At 36.2% G+C, this 23,350-nt stretch overlaps 1 protein-coding gene and 1 long non-coding RNA gene across 2 annotated transcripts in view; one reads left to right on the top strand and one right to left on the bottom strand.

The window, feature by feature from the left end:
- pdk4 (pyruvate dehydrogenase kinase, isozyme 4) overlaps nucleotides 1-7,270 on the top strand; it is a 20,878-nt gene extending 13,608 nt beyond the window's left edge. The window contains exons 9-11 of the mRNA XM_030147819.1: nucleotides 1,760-1,873; nucleotides 2,169-2,282; nucleotides 5,886-7,270. Coding sequence (XP_030003679.1) covers nucleotides 1,760-1,873; nucleotides 2,169-2,282; nucleotides 5,886-6,014 — 357 coding nt within the window. The 3' untranslated portion in view covers nucleotides 6,015-7,270. The remainder of the gene's footprint in view (nucleotides 1-1,759; nucleotides 1,874-2,168; nucleotides 2,283-5,885) is intronic.
- LOC115428664 (uncharacterized) lies at nucleotides 5,478-23,350 on the bottom strand. The gene is made up of 3 exons (XR_003936667.1): nucleotides 23,076-23,350; nucleotides 18,442-18,446; nucleotides 5,478-5,488 (listed from the first exon to the last, which is right to left on the bottom strand). It is a non-coding gene; the product is annotated as an uncharacterized LOC115428664 (long non-coding RNA).

The raw sequence follows: 23,350 nt of genomic DNA, 5'->3' as shown, positions 1-23,350 counted from the left end.
GGCCTTGTGCCGTGTGCAGTTATAATATCTGAGTACTTTCAAAATAAATCTGTATGTAATAATTTTTACACAAAGACAATGTAATCTAAAATATAGGGCAGTAACTTTCAACAGAATCTTACACTATATTTGGCTGAGGGGTATTAAAAGTATGTTATGTTTTCACATTAAACCAAGTAGAACATTTGGAGTTGTCATTATTTATTGGATATTATGTTAATATTTTACTTGATATCATTATGAGTTACATGTGACCCTGAACACCCTAAACTATTAAAATTGTTAGTGTAATTTTTGCACTTCGCAGATTCATCCTGTGGGCCAGATTGGACCATTTGGTGGGCCAGTTTTGGCCCATGGGGATTATGTTTGACACCCCTGGACTAGACCTTTACTGGTCGCTACTTTTGTCCAATTAAAATCACTTGTTCACATCATTTCATTATTTTAACTCATTAGACTGGTCTACAAGGAAAATGCTTCCAGAATAAAAGTAATGAAATTTTACCGCGAGAGTCACTGATAAAGAAAACTCAAGTAAAAAATGCTGGTTGGCTGAACTTTCCAAGATACAGCCTTGGGTCAAAATGTGAAATTCAAGAATTAACGAGAGAATGGGTTTGACTCAAAAGGAATATTTGTCTCAGAGCTACAAGATCTACTTCAAAACACTGTCTGCACATTAGAATACATTCACTTTACAGGTTCTATTTAGTGGAAGATTTATAAAACTATTATATAAATGTACATAAACCAATATATATGTGTAATAACACTTAATCATATACCTTGAAAACATCAGCGAACCGGCACTTTTGTCATTTATTTTCCAATTAATCTTATTAAAATACGTAACATTTAGCACATTTAATCTCAGAAGCAAATCATTTCTAAAAAATTGTAGACCAGTGTTATTAGTCCTAAATCACTCCATGTGAGGAATGGTTGTGTGTTTGCAAATCGTCACTGTCAGGTGGAAACCTCATAAGTCCATTTTTGGTCTTTTTTTTTTTTTTGGTCATAAAATGATTCTATTGGTCAGTCTCCTTGCTGGCCTGACAGTTTTAGAAATATTTAACCAATGAAAAGTGTTAAAAAATAGCTTGTGACTACATCTCTAAACTCCATTCATTTACTCAGAATATACATCATTTTTCCAGTTTCGTGAAAAATAACCGTTTTGGACATAAGAGTTTTCCACCCAACAGCAACAAAATGAAATTAAGTTGATTAGATAAAATAATGAAATGTAAGTCAAACTTGTCAAAGTCAAGTCAAAGTCAGTTTTATTGTCAAGTCATGTACAGCACATACAGAGGACTGAAATGACAAAACTCTGAGGCCCATGGTGCATCAGGAACATGGTAAAAAATATGAAAAAATAGAAGATAACTGTAAAGATCAAATATAACTATAAACAGTAACGGGTTGAAGAGACAATAAACAACAATAAAGTGGCAGAGTGTTGCATGTTTATATGTCTGCTTCCTTTTTCAACTTCCATTTTACAAACCGTTCCACCTTCTTCTAATCGTCGTCTTCTCACAGCGACAACATGGATTCACTTTGTGCTGTGTGTGTGTGAGCCCATATGGAAACACTGTAAATAAAATGAAACCTAATGACTCCATCTGCAAAGCATGACATTGTTTAGATTGCATTTAAATGACAGACGGTGAAGAGTTCACAGAACAGGAGCCTGCTGGCAATACAATGAGTCAACACATGTAAAGATGCCATACCTCTGCTTTATTTTTAGATGTCCGACAGAGGAGGCGGAGTCCCGCTACGGAAGATCGAGCGCCTCTTCAGCTACATGTACTCCACAGCTCCCAATCCGGTCCACGTGGACAATGCCCGTAATGCCCCTCTGGTGAGACTAACCTTTGGCATTCATGTACCCGTGGTTAAAAGCAAACCAGGAAAATGTAATTATCTTTGGTCAACAGAGGCTCAGAAAGTTAGCATGGTTGCGAATTGGCATATTACAGAGAGGAATGCAGTCACAGGCATTTCATCAGATTAAAGTGTAACTGCAACACAAACTGAAGACATGTTTCCAAAGCACACCATAAGCAGTTTTTAGTTGATGCTTGACACTGATTTCAGCCCTTTGTAGAACCTGTATCATCACTAATACTCACTCTATTATTCTTTCCCTGCTTCAGGCTGGTTTTGGCTATGGTCTGCCCATTTCCCGTCTCTATGCCAAGTATTTCCAGGGAGACCTGCAGCTCTACTCCATGGAGGGCTATGGCACCTCAGCCGTCATATACTTGAAGGTATTTGGAGTTATTCAGTCCAAGTGTAACAGGGGTTCCGTCATAACACATTATTATCCGTCATTTCAAATTCAAATTTTTTAATGATAATGAGACATATTTAGTAGTATTTAATGTTCAAAAACATCTCAGTGATGCAGCAGCTGTAGTTGCTCCTGGCTGATAAAGCAATGTGATATCATGACTCACATAAATATACACGCCACTTTTATTTGGCGTGTTACCTGTACGCATTATAAGCTTTCTGCATGTATGTTCACTACGTGTCAGATACCACACACTGAGGGTTACGGTTAAGGTTATGTGAACCAGAAATCTTGGCATAAATTGACATGCTATCAAATGGCATTGAAGAACACACAAAAGGTAGAATATGCATACATATAGCACGTCAAATGCTATAAGAACTGGCATATTACTTGCTCGTCCATCACCCTCCACGGCATCAGTCCCTCCTTTTTTCACTGCATTTATCAATGCCATCAATTACATTTACTGGGCTTATTAAAATAACTAAGGAGAATCTGCTGTCTTGATATTTGGCGCTGTAGGGTTATATTTGGCGCTGTAGGGTTATATTTGGCGCTATAGGGTTATATGCAGGCGCTGTAGGGTTATACAGGGTGGGGACGCAAAATTTACAATGAACATTTAGTTGTTTTTTCTCAGCAGGCACTACGTCAGTTGTTTTGAAACCAAACATATATTGATGTCATAATCATACCTAACACTATTATCCACACCTTTTCAGAAACTTTTGCCCATATGAGTAATCTGGAAAGCAAACGTCAAAGAGTGTGTGATTTGCTGAATGCACTCGTCACACCAAAGGAGATTTCAAAAATAGTTGGAGTGTCCATAAAGACTGTTTATAATGTAAAGAAGAGAATGACTATGAGCAAAACTATTACGAGAAAGTCTGGAAGATACTATTAGAGAAGAATGGGAGAAGTTGTCACCCGAATATTTGAGGAACACTTGCGCAAGTTTCAGGAAGCGTGTGAAGGCAGTTATTGAGAAAGAAGGAGGACACATAGAATAAAAACATTTTCTATTATGTCAATTTTCTTGTGGCAAATAAATTCTCATGACTTTCAATAAACTAATTGGTCATACACTGTCTTTCAATCCCTGCCTCAAAATATTGTAAATTTTGCTTCCCCACCCTGTATGCAGGCGCTGTAGGGTTATATGCAGGTGCTGTAGGGTTATATACAGGCAGGATACTGTTTTGGACTGTTTGATGTCTTGTTAAAAGATACAGACCAGCGATCCTGCCGGCAGGTTCTGTGTACTGTGTTGTGTGAAAATATTGTATGGTAAATTACCCTCAGTATTTTAATCTGTCAAAATGATGGACAGCCTTCAGAATTTTCTGTCATCTTTAAAAAAAAAAAAAAATCCATCAATGATGGAATTTTTTCGGTTTACATGACCTCTTAAGTGTAAATGTATCACTGTTCTGCCTGGAGGAAGAACCAGAGTTCATACAAAGTGCTGTGTGAGGTTTGTTGAAGGCGATCCTTCCACAGTGTTTTACTTAAGGTGTTTTATGTAGGACTGATTTTCCAAACTCTCAACAGCAGGGGGAAGTCTGGACCCAGAACACACGTAGTTCTACCGAAACCACCAACAAATGAACATTATTTATCCACAGGCTGTGTCACTCACTAAATTAAGTATAAAGCTCATTATTTTACACACATCTGTATTATAGTATCATCAGGTTTTCTTCTTCAAACTAAAACTCATAACTGGTTATTTGAGATGGGGGGGTGGGACCTCTCTGTGTGGAGTTTGCATGTTCTCCCCGTGTCTGCATGGGTTCTCTCCGGGTACTCCGGCTTCTTCCCACCATCCAGAGACATGCACTGATAGGTTAATTGGTTAATCTAAATTGCCCATGGGTGTGAATGTGAATTGTGTGAATTGTTTGTCTCTATATGTCAGCCCTGTGATGAGCTGGCAAAATGTCCAGGGTGTACCCCGCCTTTGCCCATAAGTAGCAGGGATAGGCTCCAAGCGACCCCCGTGACCCTAGTGAGGATAAAGCGGGTTCAGAAAATGAATGAATGGTTATTTTGACAGTCAAAAATAACACTGCAGCATTTACGTTGGTAAGGTTTAGCTGTGGTGCAGTGTGACGCAACATTAGAACAGCAATTTGTACAATATGTACTAGACAATATATTATCAATATGATAATTAAAGAAATAAAAACAGATAATACAGTTTTACCACATGTCGTACCAGTGCTGAAGGGAATTAATAGATGCAATATATATGGTGATATGTATTTAAAAACAAAATGGTTAACACTTTCAGTGCCATGGGCCGATTAAATCGGCTTTACGAAAACAACCTGTAAAGTGCCACGGGCCGATCAGATCGGCTTTGGAGAACACGCCATATTTGTGTACAAACAAACCATCCACCCCCATTTCTTTCTCACATTTCGATGACATTCTTTCTGTGTCCCCCTTTTGAGACCAAGCAGACGGGAATTTGAAGTCACGCGACCGAATAATATTTTTATATCTTTTTAATGTTTCTTATTCTCCGGTGTTTCATCAGAGGGAGCCCTCCATGCCGGGGGGCGGCTGTGGACTCCGGGGGCTGTGGCGCCTTCTCTCACTGGGGTCCGCTCCTCTCTGGTGGGTGGGGGTCCCAGTTGGCCCTCTCCCACTAGTTGGGATGCGGGGCCGTGTTGCTGGTGCCTGGTCGCCGGGGTCGGCGGCTGCCTCCTGGTGCAGATGGCTCCCTGAGACAGCGCCTCCTAAATTGATGTTTTACTTTTACTTCTACATTTTTGTTCTGGTCTACCCGTGCTCAGTCAGTCTTCTTAAGTATGTGTGAGCTTGTGGGTTTGCATGTATATGTGGGTTTGCATGTATATGTATATGTGTGTGTGTGCGGGTGAGTGGGTGGGTGTGGGTGGGGGGCGGTACTGATTTTTAAACTGATATGTAAAGCACTTTGTGCTACAGTTTTTAATGTATGAAAAGTGCTATATAAATAAAGATTATTATTATTATTATTATTATTATCATTATTATAAATTATGCAAATTACGATCAATAATGAATCGGCTGCGTCCGGTGCGTTTTGGATCTAATCAGCAATCGGTCGGATGTTACCGAGCGGTTTCCTGCAGGATTCTTCAAATATTATACAAACGACGCGAAACACTGAAAAACGGCCAAATTCTGTGGCACTTTTAAGGCTTATTAGCCCCTTAACTGTCTGGCACTTAAAGAGTTAAAAGCAAATGTAATGGTTGTATAGAGTATATTAGACATAGAGATATGTATAACAAATGCAGACTTTTCAGGACTTTGTTACAGTAATCTGATAATTTCCAAAGCTGTATATTTATCCAGAATATTGTGTATCTTTTGTTCCTCAGCTGTAGAAGTGACGAGTCACTGTCCAGCTGATGAGTATCATGTTGTATTTTATAACCTCCCATGCGCTCTTTAATAGACAGCAGAGAGATCTTTAATGTATTTAGGATGCTTCTTAATCAGGCCCAGATGCTTTGTGAATGCTCATCACTGTGATTACGATCCACAGTAATGACTTCCCATCTGCCCCGTGTCACAGGCCCTGTCCTCAGAGTCCGTGGAGCGACTTCCTGTTTTCAACAAGTCGGCCTTGAGGCATTACCAGACCACTTCAGAGGCCGACGACTGGTGCATGCCCAGCAAGGACCCAAAGAAACTGGGCAAGTAGGAGCAGCTCCTTCACTGATGTACGGACTCTAGAAGGTAATGAAGAGACGCTGTGAAGGAGCTGGAGGAAATAAAGCCTCTGTTTCACTCAACCCAACACAGAAACCAGCAGGATAAACTGAACTCGTACTACCTGGTGTGATTTTACACCAGTCTCTGCAATTTCACCAGATACTCACCAAATGTAATTGTATTATGAGATGATTACAGGCTGCTAATGGGAATGGAGCAATTCATGCATTAGGACTTCTGTATGTATCCGTATGTTGCCTCACTCACTTAATACACTCACGTTTTAGTTAACTGTCTATAGTAACATGGTTGTGATAACACGCATGCAAGCTATTTTTATTTTGTATTTAAGTTTTTGCCTGGTTTTCCTGTAAATTTCACAATTGGGCTAACGGTCTGGGATAAATAACAGTGCAGGATAAGACCATTTTGCATTAGATTGGATTATTTACCTATGCAATGTATCTGTATAAATGCCTCAAAAAGCTACACAAATTTAACACAACACACCTTTGTTGTTGTAGTAACACCAGGCAGCATTTCTACTGTACTGTATTTCACACCTCCACAACATTTCAAATCAGTATAGGAAGAGTATGTGTTATCTGATGTAAAATAATGGAGTGAATTAGCTGCGATCATGTTAACAGAAAATCCGTTTTACCATGTTTTTAGTACAAAATGTGCCTGTAATGAGAGTTTTAATGAACTGCCTTATCTTTGGTTTTAGCCTCCAGCTTGAACGAGCTGTGAGGATTTTTAGAGCTAGACCGCCGTGGATATCACACAGTGCATTTACAGATGCAGACCTAGAAGACGGGGATTTCAATTAGGAAAAACAACAAAGTGCCTTTTCACGAGAAAGGGAGTTTGGTTAAAATGTGAAAAACTGATTAGTAGAGTAGTGAATTTTGGGATCGCTCATTAGTTTGAACAAATCCCAGGTTATTCTTGACCTGAAAAGGAAGATAAGTAGGCCAGAAAATGAAGCTGTTTTTCTCAAATGTATGTTTTTAATCATTTTATGAGAGTAATAAGAACTGCACAAAGGATCAGAATGTACAGCATTTACTCTACAGTGTGTTAATGTCTGTGCAAAACTCACATTGTACAGAAGGGAACAATGTCCTACTGTCAGCCATTACACTCAGATTCAATAATAAGGTGTGTTTATGTGATAGAAGGGTACAGAGTAGATGAGCGAAATGTAGCAGACTCATATTAACATGACACACGTTGTACTGTGAAAAACCAGTCATTAGATGCTTTACCATATTGCAGCTGTTTATGGTTAGCCTCATAGCATAATAGCACGTAGCATACACTATATGGACAAAAGTATTGGGACACGTTGACTTCAGGTGTTTCTTTTATAATGGGTCAAAAGTCATAGTCATGGATTAAAAAAAAAATCAGTGTTGAGAGATATTAAGTAAAAACCATCCCTGAAGCATTTTGGAAACAAAGATAACAATTTAAACCAAACTAACCGATGCAATGATATTTATCACAATATAAAACTACACTAAGTCACTTTAAAAACGCACAATGTGATTTACTTTAATTCATGGACTATATTTTCAATTATAGTTTTTGTTTTTTTTTTTTTTGTTTTTTTTTTGTTTGTTTGTTTTTTTTTTCAATCAGGCTGTACAAATTTGACAGTACCATTCATTCTTACAAGGCTGCCCTCAAACGTGGCATTTCTGCTACAGACATTTTCCCTGTTTTCACTTAAGGGTTTTTATAGGGAGGGTCACATGTTTACAAAGTCTACACATTTGTGGTTAAAGGAGTGATATTTTGCTTTTTTTAAAATGGAATTATGCATTTTAAAACATTTCCCTGTGGTCTACATAAACTGTAAATGCTATGCTTGGGTCTGAATTCTTCATTAATTCAACTCCACAGGTCCATCTTCAACCTTATTTTGAGTAATGACACCAGAGAGGTCATTTTGAGCGCTGGCCCTTTAAATTCAAATGACCCCACCCCCCTGTGCGCTCTGTCCCGTTCTACCACTTGTGTTCGTTAATACAACCAACAACTGAACATTTTAGATAATCGGCTCCAAGTATGGACATATTTTCAGTTTTTACGACAACTGCTGCTGCTGACAAACAATTATGTCGTACTCTGAAAAATATTCACCTTATATCTGCAAATGTTGTGACGTAACTAGTTATAAAACGTAACAAATTAAGCAGGAATTGAAACAGGTTGTAGAAATCCACTTGATTTTTGCCAAAATGAGTTTAAAGATAGCTTTGCAGCACCTGAAGGGTTCAAATTCAAACTTTGTGAACTATTAGGGTCCAGATACACAAATAAATGTACCAAAGACTAATAAAAGTGGGTTTAGCAAAATATGACCCCTTTAACAATTTACTATACTAACCCAGTATGGATGAGAAGCTGTTTGGAGTGTCTGAGTACAGGGGTTGGACAAAATAATGGAAACACCTTCACCTCAAGATGATAATGCCCCAATCCATACAGCTAGAATTGTTAAAGAATGGCATGAGGAACATTCTAATGAAGTTGAGCATCTCGTATGGCCGGCACAGTCCCCAGACCTCAACATTATTGAGCATTTATGGTCAGTTTTAGAGATTCGAGTAAGACGTCGATTTCCACCGCCATCGTCTCTAAAAGAGTTGGAGGGTATTCTAACTGAAGAATGGCTTAAAATTCCTTTGGAAACAATTCACAAGTTGTATGAATCAATACCTCGGAGAATTGAGGCTGTAATTGCCGCAAAAGGCGGACCTACACCATATTAAATTATATTTTGTTGATTTTTTAAGGTGTTTCCATTATTTTGTCCAACCCCTGTACATCTCAGGACAATTCTAGCACATTTTTAAATGTATGTTTTTAAAGTTGCTTATTATATATTATGGCATTTGTCATTATTGTTTTGTATCCCAGACCCCTGTTAGAAAAGAAACACCTGAATTCAGCCTGTCCCAATACTTTTGTCCATATAGTGTATGACTTAGGCAATTATGTTATGAGGTTAACGATATGTGGATCATACAGTATATTGACTTAAACCTCAGTACCGACAGACTTCTTGACCCCTAACACTGTTTAAATCTTAATCACACTTTCATGGTTTGGAAATTGTGTATGAAATAACAGACGTGTGTGCTTTTCTATGCTGTATAAACATTACGTTCACAGGCCAAGTGTTACTGTTCTGAAGTTGCGGTTCACTACTAAAAAGGACCAGTGAATGTAGAAAAATGTAATAAAAAGTCAGTACATCCTTCCATCTTACACCTCTTGTGGTTTTTTCTCCAGGTCCAGCTCTATATCTAGAGCTTTAAAAGCTGGTTGCATTTTATGCTAAACTAGAAGCACAGAGAGAGCGGAAACTTCTACGAGGGTGGTTAAATCTGCACAAAAATATCTCCAGCATGATGAGGCAAATCATGAAGGTCAGTCTGTTTAAAGCTCTAGGTCAGGGGTGTCAAACATATGGCTTGGGGTCAAAACCAGCCCACTATAGGGTCCATTCTGGCCCCTGGGATGAATTGAAGACCCTGGTGCTACAAGTACTAAAGTCACATTTTTGGACAATTCAAGTAGAGCATATAAACATGTTGTATTTGTTTAGCTAAGTCCACTTTATAAATATATTAACAGACTTTTTTTGTGACTTCGGTACTTTTAGCACCGGGGTCTTCAATTTGTCGCTGCAAAAGTTGCATTGAAGATATTTACAGTCAACAGTGTCAAAATTATTTTAGTTCTGGTTCCATATACAGACCAATTCAATCTCAAGTGGACTGGACATGTAGAATAATATCATAATAGTGTATTAGGGCTGCAGCTATCGAATATTTTAGTATTTGAGTATTCTGCTGAAAATTCCTTCGATTAATCTTGTTATTGGATAAAACTTATAAGCAATTATAAATACACAAGAGGAAATAAGGTTTTTCACTTACTAATGAAGGACTAATTGGTTTCTTTTTTTTTTGATAATTGACAGTTTTATTTCTTACATTCATATTGTGCATACGCAACAAAATGTATTTTCTTGACTAGAAACATTTCCAGAGGCAATTGCAGACACAAATAAAAATACATAAAATTTAATTACATTCAACTCAGTATTTCTTGTACGTATCAAAAACATAAGGCATTATTACATTAAAAAAATGCATAAACATTACCGTCATCTTCCTTTGCGTGAGTGACGTAAGCGTGTTGTGCCTCATTAAGTAGTCCGTGCAAAGTGCCGTGCTTTGAGCTTTACAATTAAATAAGCAACTCCTCGAGGCAGAGAAAATTCCTCGATCATTTTTTGTAATTGAGGTACTCAAATTACTCAAGGAATCATTTCACCACTATAGTATATAAATGATGACAACTACAATTTTTTCTCTTTGTTTTAGTGTGAAAAAAAGTTAAGTCACCCACTGAAACCTGCACAATCTTTTAAATGATGACTCCAGATTTAAGATCAGAGATAGAATGTGGGTTCTGGTTGGCTGACATGACAGCACAAAAAAAACTATAGTTTTGAGGTGGCTCTCAATCCACCAGTTATCGATAAAACACTGGCTACAAGCCCTTCTCGAGGTAATCTATCTGGAGTGGTCATCATCCTGTATTAATAATGCTAAGATTAGAATATTGGAGATGTGGAAAAAAGCTGCAAAAGATAAGAAACTGTTGTCATGACTTTTGAGATTCTCATTTGTGTAATGTTGAATTTGTTTATTCTTTCAAACTGAAAATTAAAATCAATAAAAACAGTTGATTAAAAGAAAAAAGGCAAATTACATGATGAAAATGTTTACAATGACAAACTATCTAAAACTAAACCATAAACAATCAAATAATAAGTGGAATTTTAACAATATTCTGCCTGTTACTAAATGTTTTGTGTATTTGTAGATTCATTGTGATCTGTAAGTTGTAATGTACATGTGTAGTGAGACTATAATAATGGCACTTTTACTTTTTAAAACAAAGAGAAAAATTGTGTTTTTATTCATAGGTTATTTGAGATCAAACTTGGCTGTATGTGACCCCTGAACTAAAATGAGTTTGACACCTTTAGGTCTTTAGTGTTCACTCCTATGTGGGAAATTAGAAACTAATTAAATGATGTTTGACCCAGTTGGAATTTGGGGAATTTTTTGTGACCTTGACCTCTGACCTAGAATGGGCGCAGTGTGTAGTTACTGTTCAGTGTTAACTGGGACAAAAAAATCGGAATGATTTGTCTGAAACACTAGACACAGACTGACAAACTGTGGTGGAAGTAAAATAAATACATGCTTTTCTACCATCACAAGGCGTAGGTGCAGCATCCAAGCTATTTTGGGAAACCACTAAGTCAAACGAATGTAAACTAAAGTGGGTTTCACTCTCCTCAGATCTGTTGGTTGATGTTGGTCTGTAGTGTTCATCTTTACCAATTTAATTTTTTTATTTTTTTTTTTTTTTTTTAGAATTAATCAAGAGTCTTTTTTTGTCAGTGTCTATTTTACATGTGGACATACAACACATGCTGTAACTGAATCTCTGCTTTTAACCCGTCAGTAGTTGAACATACAGAAACACAGATTAGGAGACCAGTGGGCTGCCATGCCAGGTGCCCATGGAGCAAATAGGGGGTGACGTGCCTTGCTCAAAGGCACATCAGGCAGTCCGGGGAATCAAACTGGTGACCCTTCTGTCACAGGCCGACTCTCTGACCATCTGCCGTTGCTTTTTCATATTTTCATAGGTAAGGTACTAAAAATGCAAATATACAAAAAATTTTTGAAATTGAATGAATATTTTTATTTCAGTTATGCACAAAAACACATACATATAAAGAACATACAATTAACACAATTGGTAACTGAAAAAGGCTTATTTCTGCTTCTCCTACTCCCATCCTTACTCCATCACCACACCTGAAGTTTCAGCAAATAAAACATTAACACAAATTAGTCTACATTCCGTTTCTTAAGTCACTTACAGATCATTGTACTTTCATATACCTGGAGAATTTCACAAATTAAAGCTTTTTAAAACTCGACAACAAGCTTCACAATTTCACTTCATCCTTCAAATGGTTGCATAATTTGACTCCAATAACAGAAACACAGTGGTCTTTAAGGTTTGTTCTTGCTTTACATGTTTCAAACACAAACATCCCTCTGTTTGTGTTCTTGCTTTACATGTTTATATTGAAAGTCATACTTTTCTCCTGCACAAGAAACTTAGGGAAATGCTGAAATGAAAATACTATAAGAGACTTTTGAGTTCTAGACTTTAGTACAATAAGTGTTATAACCCATAGAGACCCAAACATCCACCAACGACCAAAAGCATCTGCTGATCTAAACTGTTTAATACCTGTTGACCCAATAATCCTATTAATACATGTAAATAATTGGTGTAAATACAGTTTGTCATCTTTTCATGGTCATCAGATATGACCCATTTGGACGTTCAGAGGCTCCGTAGTGAACATGGAAACACCGTCATCTTCTACAACATTGATTCACCAGTAAAACCCATGGAGTTGGATCAGTGACAGTGGATGGACACACTTGGTTTATGCTCAGTTAATGATAGATTTTACAAAAAAGTCACTTACTCCTCAGTTTTTTCAGTTTGTCATAATAATGCTCAACTTTAATCTGAGCTTTAATGAATTCTATATGATCAGTGAATTAAGTATTAGAAATATTTAATGTTTTCACTGAAAAAATGCAAAATACTGAAGATTATTTTATGATACATGGTGATAAATCACATAGTAAATGTTAAAAATACAGAAAAAAATCATTTGGGAACTGCCACAAAAGTAGTAGAAGGTAGTCTTTATGGGTTAATAAGCTTTCTTTCACATATGGGTGCTTCTATGAAACTAGTCCCTAAAAACAGGACATGGGGGCTAAAAATTTAAACCAGATGTAGATTAATGTTATGAAGCAAGTTTATGAAGCACTTTGGGTCTATTTTAAAAAAGAAATATTTACTAAGATAAAAGAGAAACTATTTTTCAGATAAAACATATTTTTATAGTATTTTACATTATATTTAATACAAAAATCTGCATGTAACATGGTCAAAAGGACACAAAAATTACGTGCTACTATTTTTTTGAATATCTCTTTTTTTCTCTCAAGTACATTTTGGGAATTTAACTAATTATGCAAGGCAGAGTGTTTCACAAAAATGACCGCTGTTGCAAAATCATTTGTGATTTATATGCGTTAACTGGGCAGGTTCTGCATGTAACGCAAGTGGACACGATAGGTTACACACAAAACCTGTAATGAGACTGAGATTCATGAAAAACCTGCATGTCTGGATTAGAAAAACCACTGGGATCCTCAAATTTAACACAGTGTTTTTATTTATAGCACGATATAAGACCATTTACAGCCATGTTTTCAAAATAAAACGCACTGACACCTAGGTAGTTTTTCCTGTCCCAATTTTAGTTCTATTTTTGGCCCCAATATTTGATAAAAAAAAAAAAATTCATAAATTTCGGGATGGCTCAGAGCAAGAGTATAATTTTTTTGCATTTATCTGAGGTCATCATTAGGTACAGTGGGGCAAAAAAGCATTTAGTCAGCCACTGATTTGGCAAGTTTACTTAGAAAGATGAGAGAGGTCTGAAATTTTCATCAGAGATACACTTCACCTATGAGAGACAAAATGAGAAAAAAAATCCAGGAAATCACATTGTGGGATTTTTAAAGAATTTATTTGTAAATTATGGTGGAAAGTAAGTATTTGGTCAATAACAAAAGTTCAACTCAATACTTTGTAACATAACCTTTGTTGGCAATGACAGAGGTCAAACGTTTCCTGTAAGTCTTCACCAGGTTTGCACACACTGTAGCTGGTATTTTGGCCCATTCCTCCATGCAGATCTCCTCTAGAACAGTGATGTTTTGGGGCTGTCGCTGGGCAACACGGACTTTCAACTCCAATTTTCTATGGGGTTGAGGTCTGGAGACTGGCTAGGCCACTCTAGGACCTTGAAATGCTTTTTACGGAGCCACTTCTTCATTGCCCGAGCAGTGTGTTTGGGATCATTGTCATTCTGGAAGACCCAGCCACGGTCCATCTTCAATGCTCTCACTGATGGAAGGAGGTTTTGGCTTAAAATCTCACGATACATGTCCCCGTTCTTTCTTCCCTTAACATGGATCAGTCGTCCTGTCCCCATTGCAGAAAAACAGCCCCAAAGCATGAGGTTTCCACCCCCATGCTTCACAGTAGGTATGGTGTTCTTGGGATGCAACTCAGCATTCTTCTTCCTCCAAATACGACGAGTTGAGTTTTTACCAAAAAGTTCTATTTTGGTTTCATCTGACCACATGATATTCTCCCAGTCCTCTTCTGGATCATCCATGTGCTCTGTGTCAAACTTCAGACGGGCCTGGACATGTACTGGCTTAAGCAGGGGGACATGCCTGGCACTGCAGGATTTGAGTCCCTCTCGGCATAGTGTGTTACTGATGGTAGCCTTTGTTACGTTGGTCCCAGCTCTCTGCAGGTCATTCATCAGGTCCCTCCATGTAGTTCTGGGATTTTTGCTCACCGTTCTCGTGATCATTTTGACCCCACGGGATGAGATCTTGCGTGGGGCCCCAGATTGAGGGAGATTATCAATGGTCTTGGATGTCTTCCATTTTCTTACAATTGCTCCCACAGTTGATTTACTCACACCAACCTGTTTGCCTACCGTAGATTCACTCTTCCTAGCCTGGTGCAGGTCTACAATTTTCTTCCTGGTGTCCTTGGACAGCTCTTTGCTCTTGGCCATGGTTGAGTTTGGAGTCTGACTGTTTGAGGCTGCGGACAGGTGTCTTTTATACAGATAACCAGTTCAAACTGGTGCCATTAATACAGGTAACCAGTGGAGGACAGAAGAGCTTCTTAAAGAAGAAGTTACAGGTCTGTGAGAGCCACAAATCTGGCTGGTTTGTGGGTGACCAAATACTTATTTTCCACCATAATTTACAAAGGAATTCTTTAAAAATCCCACAATGTGATTTCCTGGATTTTTTTCTCATTTTGTCTCTCATAGTTGAAGTGTACCTCTGATGAAAATTACAGACCTCTCTCATCTTTCTAAGTAGAACTTGCAAAATCAGTGGCTGACTAAATACTTTTTTGCCCCTCTCTACATCCTGGGGGGAAATATATCTAAATTTCTTTTTTATTATTAGGTCTAAAAAGCGCCAGGTACCAAATGTACCCAGTTTCATAGAAGCACCCATATATGGTATAGATGCAGATATTCTGCTGTTTCCAACTTACCTGAAAACCTAGAGAAAACCCTGAAAATGAATTATTTAATGTCCATTTGTCCTCAGATGCTACAGGATGCATCCTCATTCAGTCCATTGTCCTCATTGTACAAAGCCCTCTGTAACACGTCTGAGTCACACTGTTCTCTCATTGCCCTCCTCTTGTTTTAGGAAACTCTGCTTTGTTTGTCTGCCCCTGTAGCAGACACGGTACAGTGGTTCTCAGTGGCCCGATGCCAAAGTCGGCCCAGCACAGGCCGTCCTGCTGGTTTTTCCCCTTCATTAAAGTGCCCATTTGTCAAAGTCTGTCCTCACTTTGATACCTTTCTCCACTTCTTTCTCTGCCTCTGGTCGCTGCATCATTAGCGATACAACAAATACAAACACAGAACTACACAAGCCCATTCTCATGGATAAGAGGAAGGAAAATAAAGTCAGTTCAACGTCCATTTCACAACAGTGGTGACTTTGGCTTAAATGTGAAACCCTTTTCTTTTTACTGAATTGGAGTGGGGCAGGTTGTGATCCTTGAGGTTTATGATCTTGTTTTAACATAATCTCGTGCAGGTTTCATATAAGCATAAAAAAAACCTGGTAAAGTCATGGAATTTCGCCGCCTATTGGAGCAATCAGTGGGGGACATATCCCCCTAGCCCCCACAGAATCAAAAGTGGCACTTGTTGTTGTGATGTTTGCTCATTGTGTTTAAGTTTGCCTGTTGACAGCAAAAGCAGTCAAGTAGTTTCTCAAGTAGTTTACAGGAAAAACAGAATTATTTTGTTGTTTAGCTTCAGAAATTAAATGATGATGGATAACACGGATACCGGATAGACAAAATAGCCGAAAGCACTACAGCAGAACATAATGATCAGCTGTAGGAGGTTTAGTGAAACGGAAACAAAAATGAATCATTTCCCAGTTATGATCTGGAATTAAGATGATGATGATGCTGAATCTCTGTGTTGTTGGATAAAAATCATCCAGAGTTGTGGAAAACGCATGGAATTAATTGTTTTGGAGCACCAACTCCTCACTTTTTGGTGAAATTAAAATCCTGAGATCAAATAGGATATGTGAAAATCATGCAGAGCTTAGAACAAACTGTCATTTCGATGTGAAATGTCAGCAATATCCATCCATTTTTCAAACGGTTTAGTCCTTGTGACGATGACGGCAATGTTGGAGCCTATCCTGATGACGTAAGGACGAAGGTGGGGTTCACCTTGGATCTGCTGCCAGATCATCACAGGCCTTATAACAGCCATTTTCTCAACTATTTACATATACACATATACATATACATATACACACACACACACACACACACACATATATATATATATATATATATATGTGTGTGTGTGTGTGTGTGTGTGTGTGTGTATATATATATATATATATACACATACACACACACACACACATATACAAATACATATACACTGATATACACACATACACACACATATACATATTTATCAGTGTTTTTCAACCTTGGGTTCGGGACCCCACATGGGGTCGCCTGGAATTTGAATGGGGTCACCTGAAATTTCTAGTAATTGATAAAAAAAAAAAATAATAAAATAAAAAAAAAAAACAACTCACTAATAAAAAATATATGGTGAGTTGAGAGAGACAATCCCAATATGTAAGACATGACAAACTGTGAAGCTGAAACTGAAGCACTGTGGTACTGTTTATCTTTGAAATGTTCATTGTGGTCAGTTTCAGATGCTGCAGCTCTTTCATAATTCATAGTTTGAGTTATTCTTTGTTTTTTTCTCAGTATTAATTGTCAGTCTTGTAAATCCAAGCTGGACTGACTGAACATATCCTGACCAAGGAAAATAAAATTCTCACTTTGTGCAGTAATCTACACCTGGCTTTTCTGCCTCCGTCCATAATAATATACATTCTATAGCCTAAATGTCATCTAAAATTAACATTTATTTGCAACATAGTATAGCAAACTATACATGATCAAAAACAAATTAATTTTAGCAACAAAAAAAAGTCTCTGTTTTGAATGTCTGGGGTCGCCAGAAATTTGTGATGTTAAAATGGGGTCACGAGCCAAAAAAGGTTGGGAACATCTGATATATACATATACATATACATATACATATACATATACATATACATATACATATACATATACATATACAGTCTGGCCAAAAAAGAAGTCCATCACTCTAATATTTTGTTGGATGGTCTTTAGCGTTACTTCATGCATTTGCTGTGGCATCATTTCAATAAGTTTATGTATTTTCACAGCACTTATTTCTGTCTTTTTACAGACACATAACGCTGCTGAACCTAGACCTGACCAACTGAACCGACCCCAGACCATAACAGTGCCCCCCCCAGGCTTGTACATTAGGCATTAGGCATGATGGGTAATCACTTCATCCACGTCTCTTCTCATCCTGATGCATATATTACTCTGGAACAGAGTCAATCTGGACTCATCAGACCACATGACCTTTATCCACTGAAACACATACCATCCACTTTATCCACTGTAAACACATACCAGCAGAACAACATTAAGCATTGTAGCTTAATTAGAATTCATTTAAAAAAAACTAGGAGGATGTTTCACTGGCCCAACCTAAATCAAATGTAACTGTATTCATTATAATGGAGCATGCGTTTGCATTATTACAAAATGCGCCAAAGTTTATTACAAACTGCGTTCCAGAATTTTATGACAAAATGCAGTGTTATTACATAATGAGGTGAAAAATTATTACGTTGTTACATATTGCCTTGTTATTATATAATGCTGCACTACACACCCTGTTTGTGGACTCTTACTCATGTATAGAAACGTAACGTATCTGTCCATACACACCCTTTTATGTGTGTGACCTTTAGACTCTCATATACTGTATAAAGATTACAGCTACACTAAAGCTATTCGAGAGAGGTCAGAGGTCGAACAACACTGGAGTTTTAAAGCTTAATAGAACAGTGATAGAATGAAGATGTCTATCAATCAGATGATAACAACCGATGAACTGAATGAACTATCTCTGATTTAACAGTAAATACAGAACTGAGAATTTACATCCAAGTAATAGATACTTAAATATTTAACCCATAAAGACCCAAACATCTGCCGTTGACCAAAACTGTCTGCTGATCTAAACTGTGTAATACCTGTTGATCCGCTAATTCTATTAATGCATGTAAATAAATGATGTAAAATACAGTTATTCATCTTTTCATGGTCATCAGATATGACCCATTTGGACGTTCAGAGACCTCCGTAGTTACTGTGGAAACACCATCATCTTCTACCACCAGTTAAACCCATGGAGTTGGATCTATGACAGTGGATGGAGACACTGGGTTTATGTTCAGTTAATGACGGATTTATACTGAAAAAGTCACTTTTGAAAATCTTATTCCAAGAAATCTTTCCAAGATAATTTTCACTTGTGTCACTGGCAGGTTTTTTTTTGCTTAATTCAAGATTTTTTTTTTTTTTTTTTTTTTGCTTAATTCAAGCATCTTGGTAAGATTTCTTAAAATAAGATTTTCAAGAGCTTGGCTAAAAGTCAGTTCTTATATCTCACTGAAAAGTTACTCTTTGGGTGATTATGTCTTATTTTAAGTGTGATGAGATATTTTGACTAGAAATGAAAAAAATACACTTGGTAAGATTTGGATTTTTTCCAGTGCTTCCTTTTTATGTTTAGATCATCTTCATCGTCTTCATCTTGTCACATCTTTTCATGTCGTTTTTGTTTCATCATGTTTTTGGCTGTGTTTTTATGGTGTTGAATCTTTGGCATCATTCTTATTTGAACCCTCTCTTCTACTTCAACTAGAAAAATGAGCTCACATCATGCCACTGGTATGTATCACCATTGTCCAGTCGGAATAATTTTGTTTTCAGACAAATTCCTGTTTTTATTCCCATTTCTACACATCTGTATCCACCTTTAACCAAGTGTAATGGTTACAGACTGAGTCACACTTACATTTTATCAAGAATAAATCACATTGTAACAATCATTTCATGAGAACAGGTAAAAAATATTTTATTCCAAACTTTATGAACAACAGTATATTTTACTTTGTAGGTGACCCAATGAAAACAGCGCTGCGACCCATTTTGGACCCCAACCCAAGTTTCTGGAAATACAGACCTATAAAATGCCTAAAATCCTGTCTGCTGTGAAAATACTGTCTATTTTACATCACTTCCATCAGTGTCTTTTATATCATTTTCATATTACATCTCAATCAACTCCTTTTGTCTTCTAGCATCTTTTACATTATTACCCCACCCCACCCAAAGGGGGGAAAGGGGTATTGTTTTTGGTCTGTTTGTTTCTTTGTTTGTTTCTTAACACTGTAGCAGCAAAACTATTGGTTGAATTCATACCAAACTGGGTTTATATATTGCCTGTGACCCAGAATAGGTATGATTACATTTTGGGAAAAGTAGGTCAAAGTTCAAATGTTTTATGATTTTTTTTTTTTTTTTTTTTTTTTTTTTCCCATTTACTTATAATGGGCAAAATTTCAAATGTCTATAAAAACATCAATTTTGTTTCAGTTTACTTCAGTCTTGACACATATACAGAGACAGTTGATAGGCTGACATCAGCACATGCATAGGCATGATGACATCAGCTGGACTGATGCCAAAATAAGCTATAGTAAGTGTGAGGGGTGGGGTTTGTTGTGCCTGGCAACACTTGTTCTCATTTAGTTTTTGTCTTATTGCCTCTTTTCATTTTTGTCTTTTGTTTCTTTTTACATCTTTTATATTGTTTTCATTTAGTTTTTTGTCTTATTGCCTCTTTTCATTTTTGTCTTTTGTTTCTTTTTACATCTTTTATATTGTTTTCATTTAGTTTTTGTCTTATTGCCTTTTTTAATTTTTATCATTTGTCATTTTACAAATTTTACATTGTTTTCATTTAGTTTTTGTCTTATTGTCTCTTTTCATTTTTGTCTTTTGTTTCTTTTTACATCTTTTACATTGTTTTTAAAGTTGTTGCAGCTTATGTTATTTTTACTATTTCCACCTTATCCCATGTGTTTTTCACCTTTTTTACATCTTTTACATTGTTTTTATTTAGTTTTTGTCTTATTGCCTCTTTTCATTTTTGTCTTTTGTGTCATTTTACATCTTTTACATTGTTTTCATTTTGTTTTTGTTTTATTGCCTCTTTTCATTTTTGTCTTTTGTTTCTTTTTACATCTTTTACATTGTTTTTAAAGTTGTTGCAGCTTGTGTTATTTTTACTATTTCCACCTTATCCCATGTGTTTTTCACCTTTTTTTACATCTTTTACATTGTTTTTATTTATTTTTTGTCTTATTGCCTCTTTTCATTTTTGTCTTTTGTTTCTTTTTACATCTTTTACATTTTTATTTAGTTTTTGTCTTATTGCCTCTTCATTTTTGTCTTTTGTGACATTTTACATCTTTTACATTGTTTTCATTTTGTTTTTGTTTTATTGCCTCTTTTCATTTTTGTCATTTGTGTCTTTTTACATCTTTTACATTGTTTTTAAAGTTGTTGCAGCTTATGTTATGTTTACTATTTCCACGTTATCCCATGTGTTTTTCGCGTTATTTTTGCATCTTTTACATTGTCATCTTATTTTTGTTCTTAAACTTTTCCATCTCATCTTCTGTGCTAAGTAGGAGAATTCATTCACACGTCATACTGTTATAAATGTTACTCTGACAGTTGGTGACCCATTAAAAACAGCTCCATGACCCATTTTGGGAACAGCAGACCTATAACCCATATAACTTTCTGTAATTGATGTGATTGTGAGGATTGTTCAAGGAATGAGGCAACTGGAAATATTTAAAGCAACAACACAATGCAGGCAGATTTTTTTTTTTTTTTTGAAAAATAATGATCTTTTTCCTTAGTCATACAGTTTGATCATTGTCTGTGTGTGTTTTATGTGGATTTTGTGATTATAATGTGTAGTTTGACTCTATTCGTTTCTGTCAGACATGTTATAAAAAAGTGCGTTGGTCCATGTATGTGGGTTCACGGGCAGGCCACTGGAAAAACAAGCACTTGTTGTGGAGTGGGTTGTCAAGTGTTTGTTCTGTAAATAGTGAAGTATGATGAGAGTGGGCTTTACGGATGGTTACCAGGTACATTTGGATTCTGAAAGGCCACCCGGTAATAGAAAGACGAGTTAGTCAACATACAATATGTGCATAAAAAGACATATACAGCGTGTCCTTCAAGACTCTTTACAATATAATGAATTTATTTCATTTCATTTTATTTATTCATTCCAACCTAAATGATTGGAAAGGAGCAGGATGAAGAAAACTTATAATACCTGCCCCTTTCTTCAGACATCTGCTTCCATCAGATAGGTTGCTGTTACAGTTATTACAGTAAACAGTTTACATGATAGTCAATGTGAATTAAAAAAATCCAACATCCATAAGTAAACTTATTTTATTTCATGCTTTTATAAAGCTTCTCTATTCTTTCCTTATACAACCTCTTAAACTGAAAAATACTTGTACAGCTCTTCTCTTCTTTTGCCAAAGAATTCCACATCCTAACACCCTCAACAGAAATACACATTTACTTTACATTAGTCCAAACCCTTTGCTGTTAAAAATTAAACCTCCTTCTGTGTTTTTCACCCTGTGATACCAAAACAAATAATCTCTGCAAATTTGCAGCAAAAGTCTGTTTCTCAATCTAAACACAATCAACAATGTCCTTAATCCAGCCAACTCTTTAAACTTAATCTTGATTTAATAAACAACTCATTTGTATGTTCCCTGAAATTAACATTATACATGATTCTTATTGCTCTTTTCTGTCATAAAAACAATAGCTTTGTGTTACTCATATATGTGTTGCCCCATACTTCAATACAATAACTCAAATATGGCAGAATAAGTGAACAATATAAAATTCTCATTGCTTTATAATCCAACACATATTTTGCTTTACTCAACACAGAAATATTTTTAGACAACTTTTTTTTTAACATAAGCAATATGTGGCTTCCATGTTAATTTATCGTCCACTGTTACACACAAAAAAGGAATTTCTGAAACCGTGTCAATCATATCACCATTAACAGACAATGAAACATATTTTTCCTTTTTTCTATTTGTGAACACCACAAACTTAGTTTTATTCCAATTCACAGATAACTTGTTTATATCAAAGCATTTTTGAGTTGAACCATCTCATTCTCTATTTTCTGTACTAAAGTTTTTAAATCATCTCCTGAAACAAAGAAAGCTTGTATCATCAGCAAACAAAATAAACTGCATTATTTTTGATGTATTACATAACATCATTAATATATAAAATAAATCATTTTGGCCCCAGAACACAGCCTTGTGGAACTCCACATTCAATTTTTAAACAATTAGATTTTTTCCAGCAAACTATACATAATTTAGTCTGTTGACCAATCTAAAACAACTCCTCTCATACCATGTGAAAATAATTTTGAAAATAAAATGTTGTGATCTGACATATCAAATGCTTTCTTTAAATCAATAAATACTCCCATTGTATATTTTTTCATTATCTGTTGCATTTGTGATTTCTTCTATTATGTTCATTAAGGCTAGAGCTGTAGAACGATTACCTTGAAAGCCATATTGACTGTCATTTAACAAATTATTTTCTCGAATGAAGACACAAATCTGTGGAAATTATTACAAAACGAAAAGTAGACGGGTCATTCCAGAATTTGAGGATATTTTCTGCCCCACCCAAAAAAAATTTGTACAATCCATGCATAAAACACCAACACATGCACTTGTTGTGAAAATTATTGTTGTCTTGAAACAAAATATAAATATAGTTGTAGTAGAATGTGTTCCAAAATATTCAAAATACCAAAAAGATCTCAAACTCCTCCTAAAATGGCATTTTTTCTTGTCCCACCTTCTTAGATGACAAACGTGCATGTCAAATAGAAGCATTTATATAAGTTATAAATACACCTTTTTTTGGTATGATTTTGCTGACATATGGCTCTTGTAACTGCTAAAACAACTAATT

Source organism: Sphaeramia orbicularis, chromosome 11, assembly GCF_902148855.1.
Source record: "Sphaeramia orbicularis chromosome 11, fSphaOr1.1, whole genome shotgun sequence".
NCBI classification, from domain to species: Eukaryota; Metazoa; Chordata; class Actinopteri; order Kurtiformes; family Apogonidae; genus Sphaeramia; species Sphaeramia orbicularis.
This window is presented reverse-complemented; position numbering and strand designations above follow the sequence as displayed.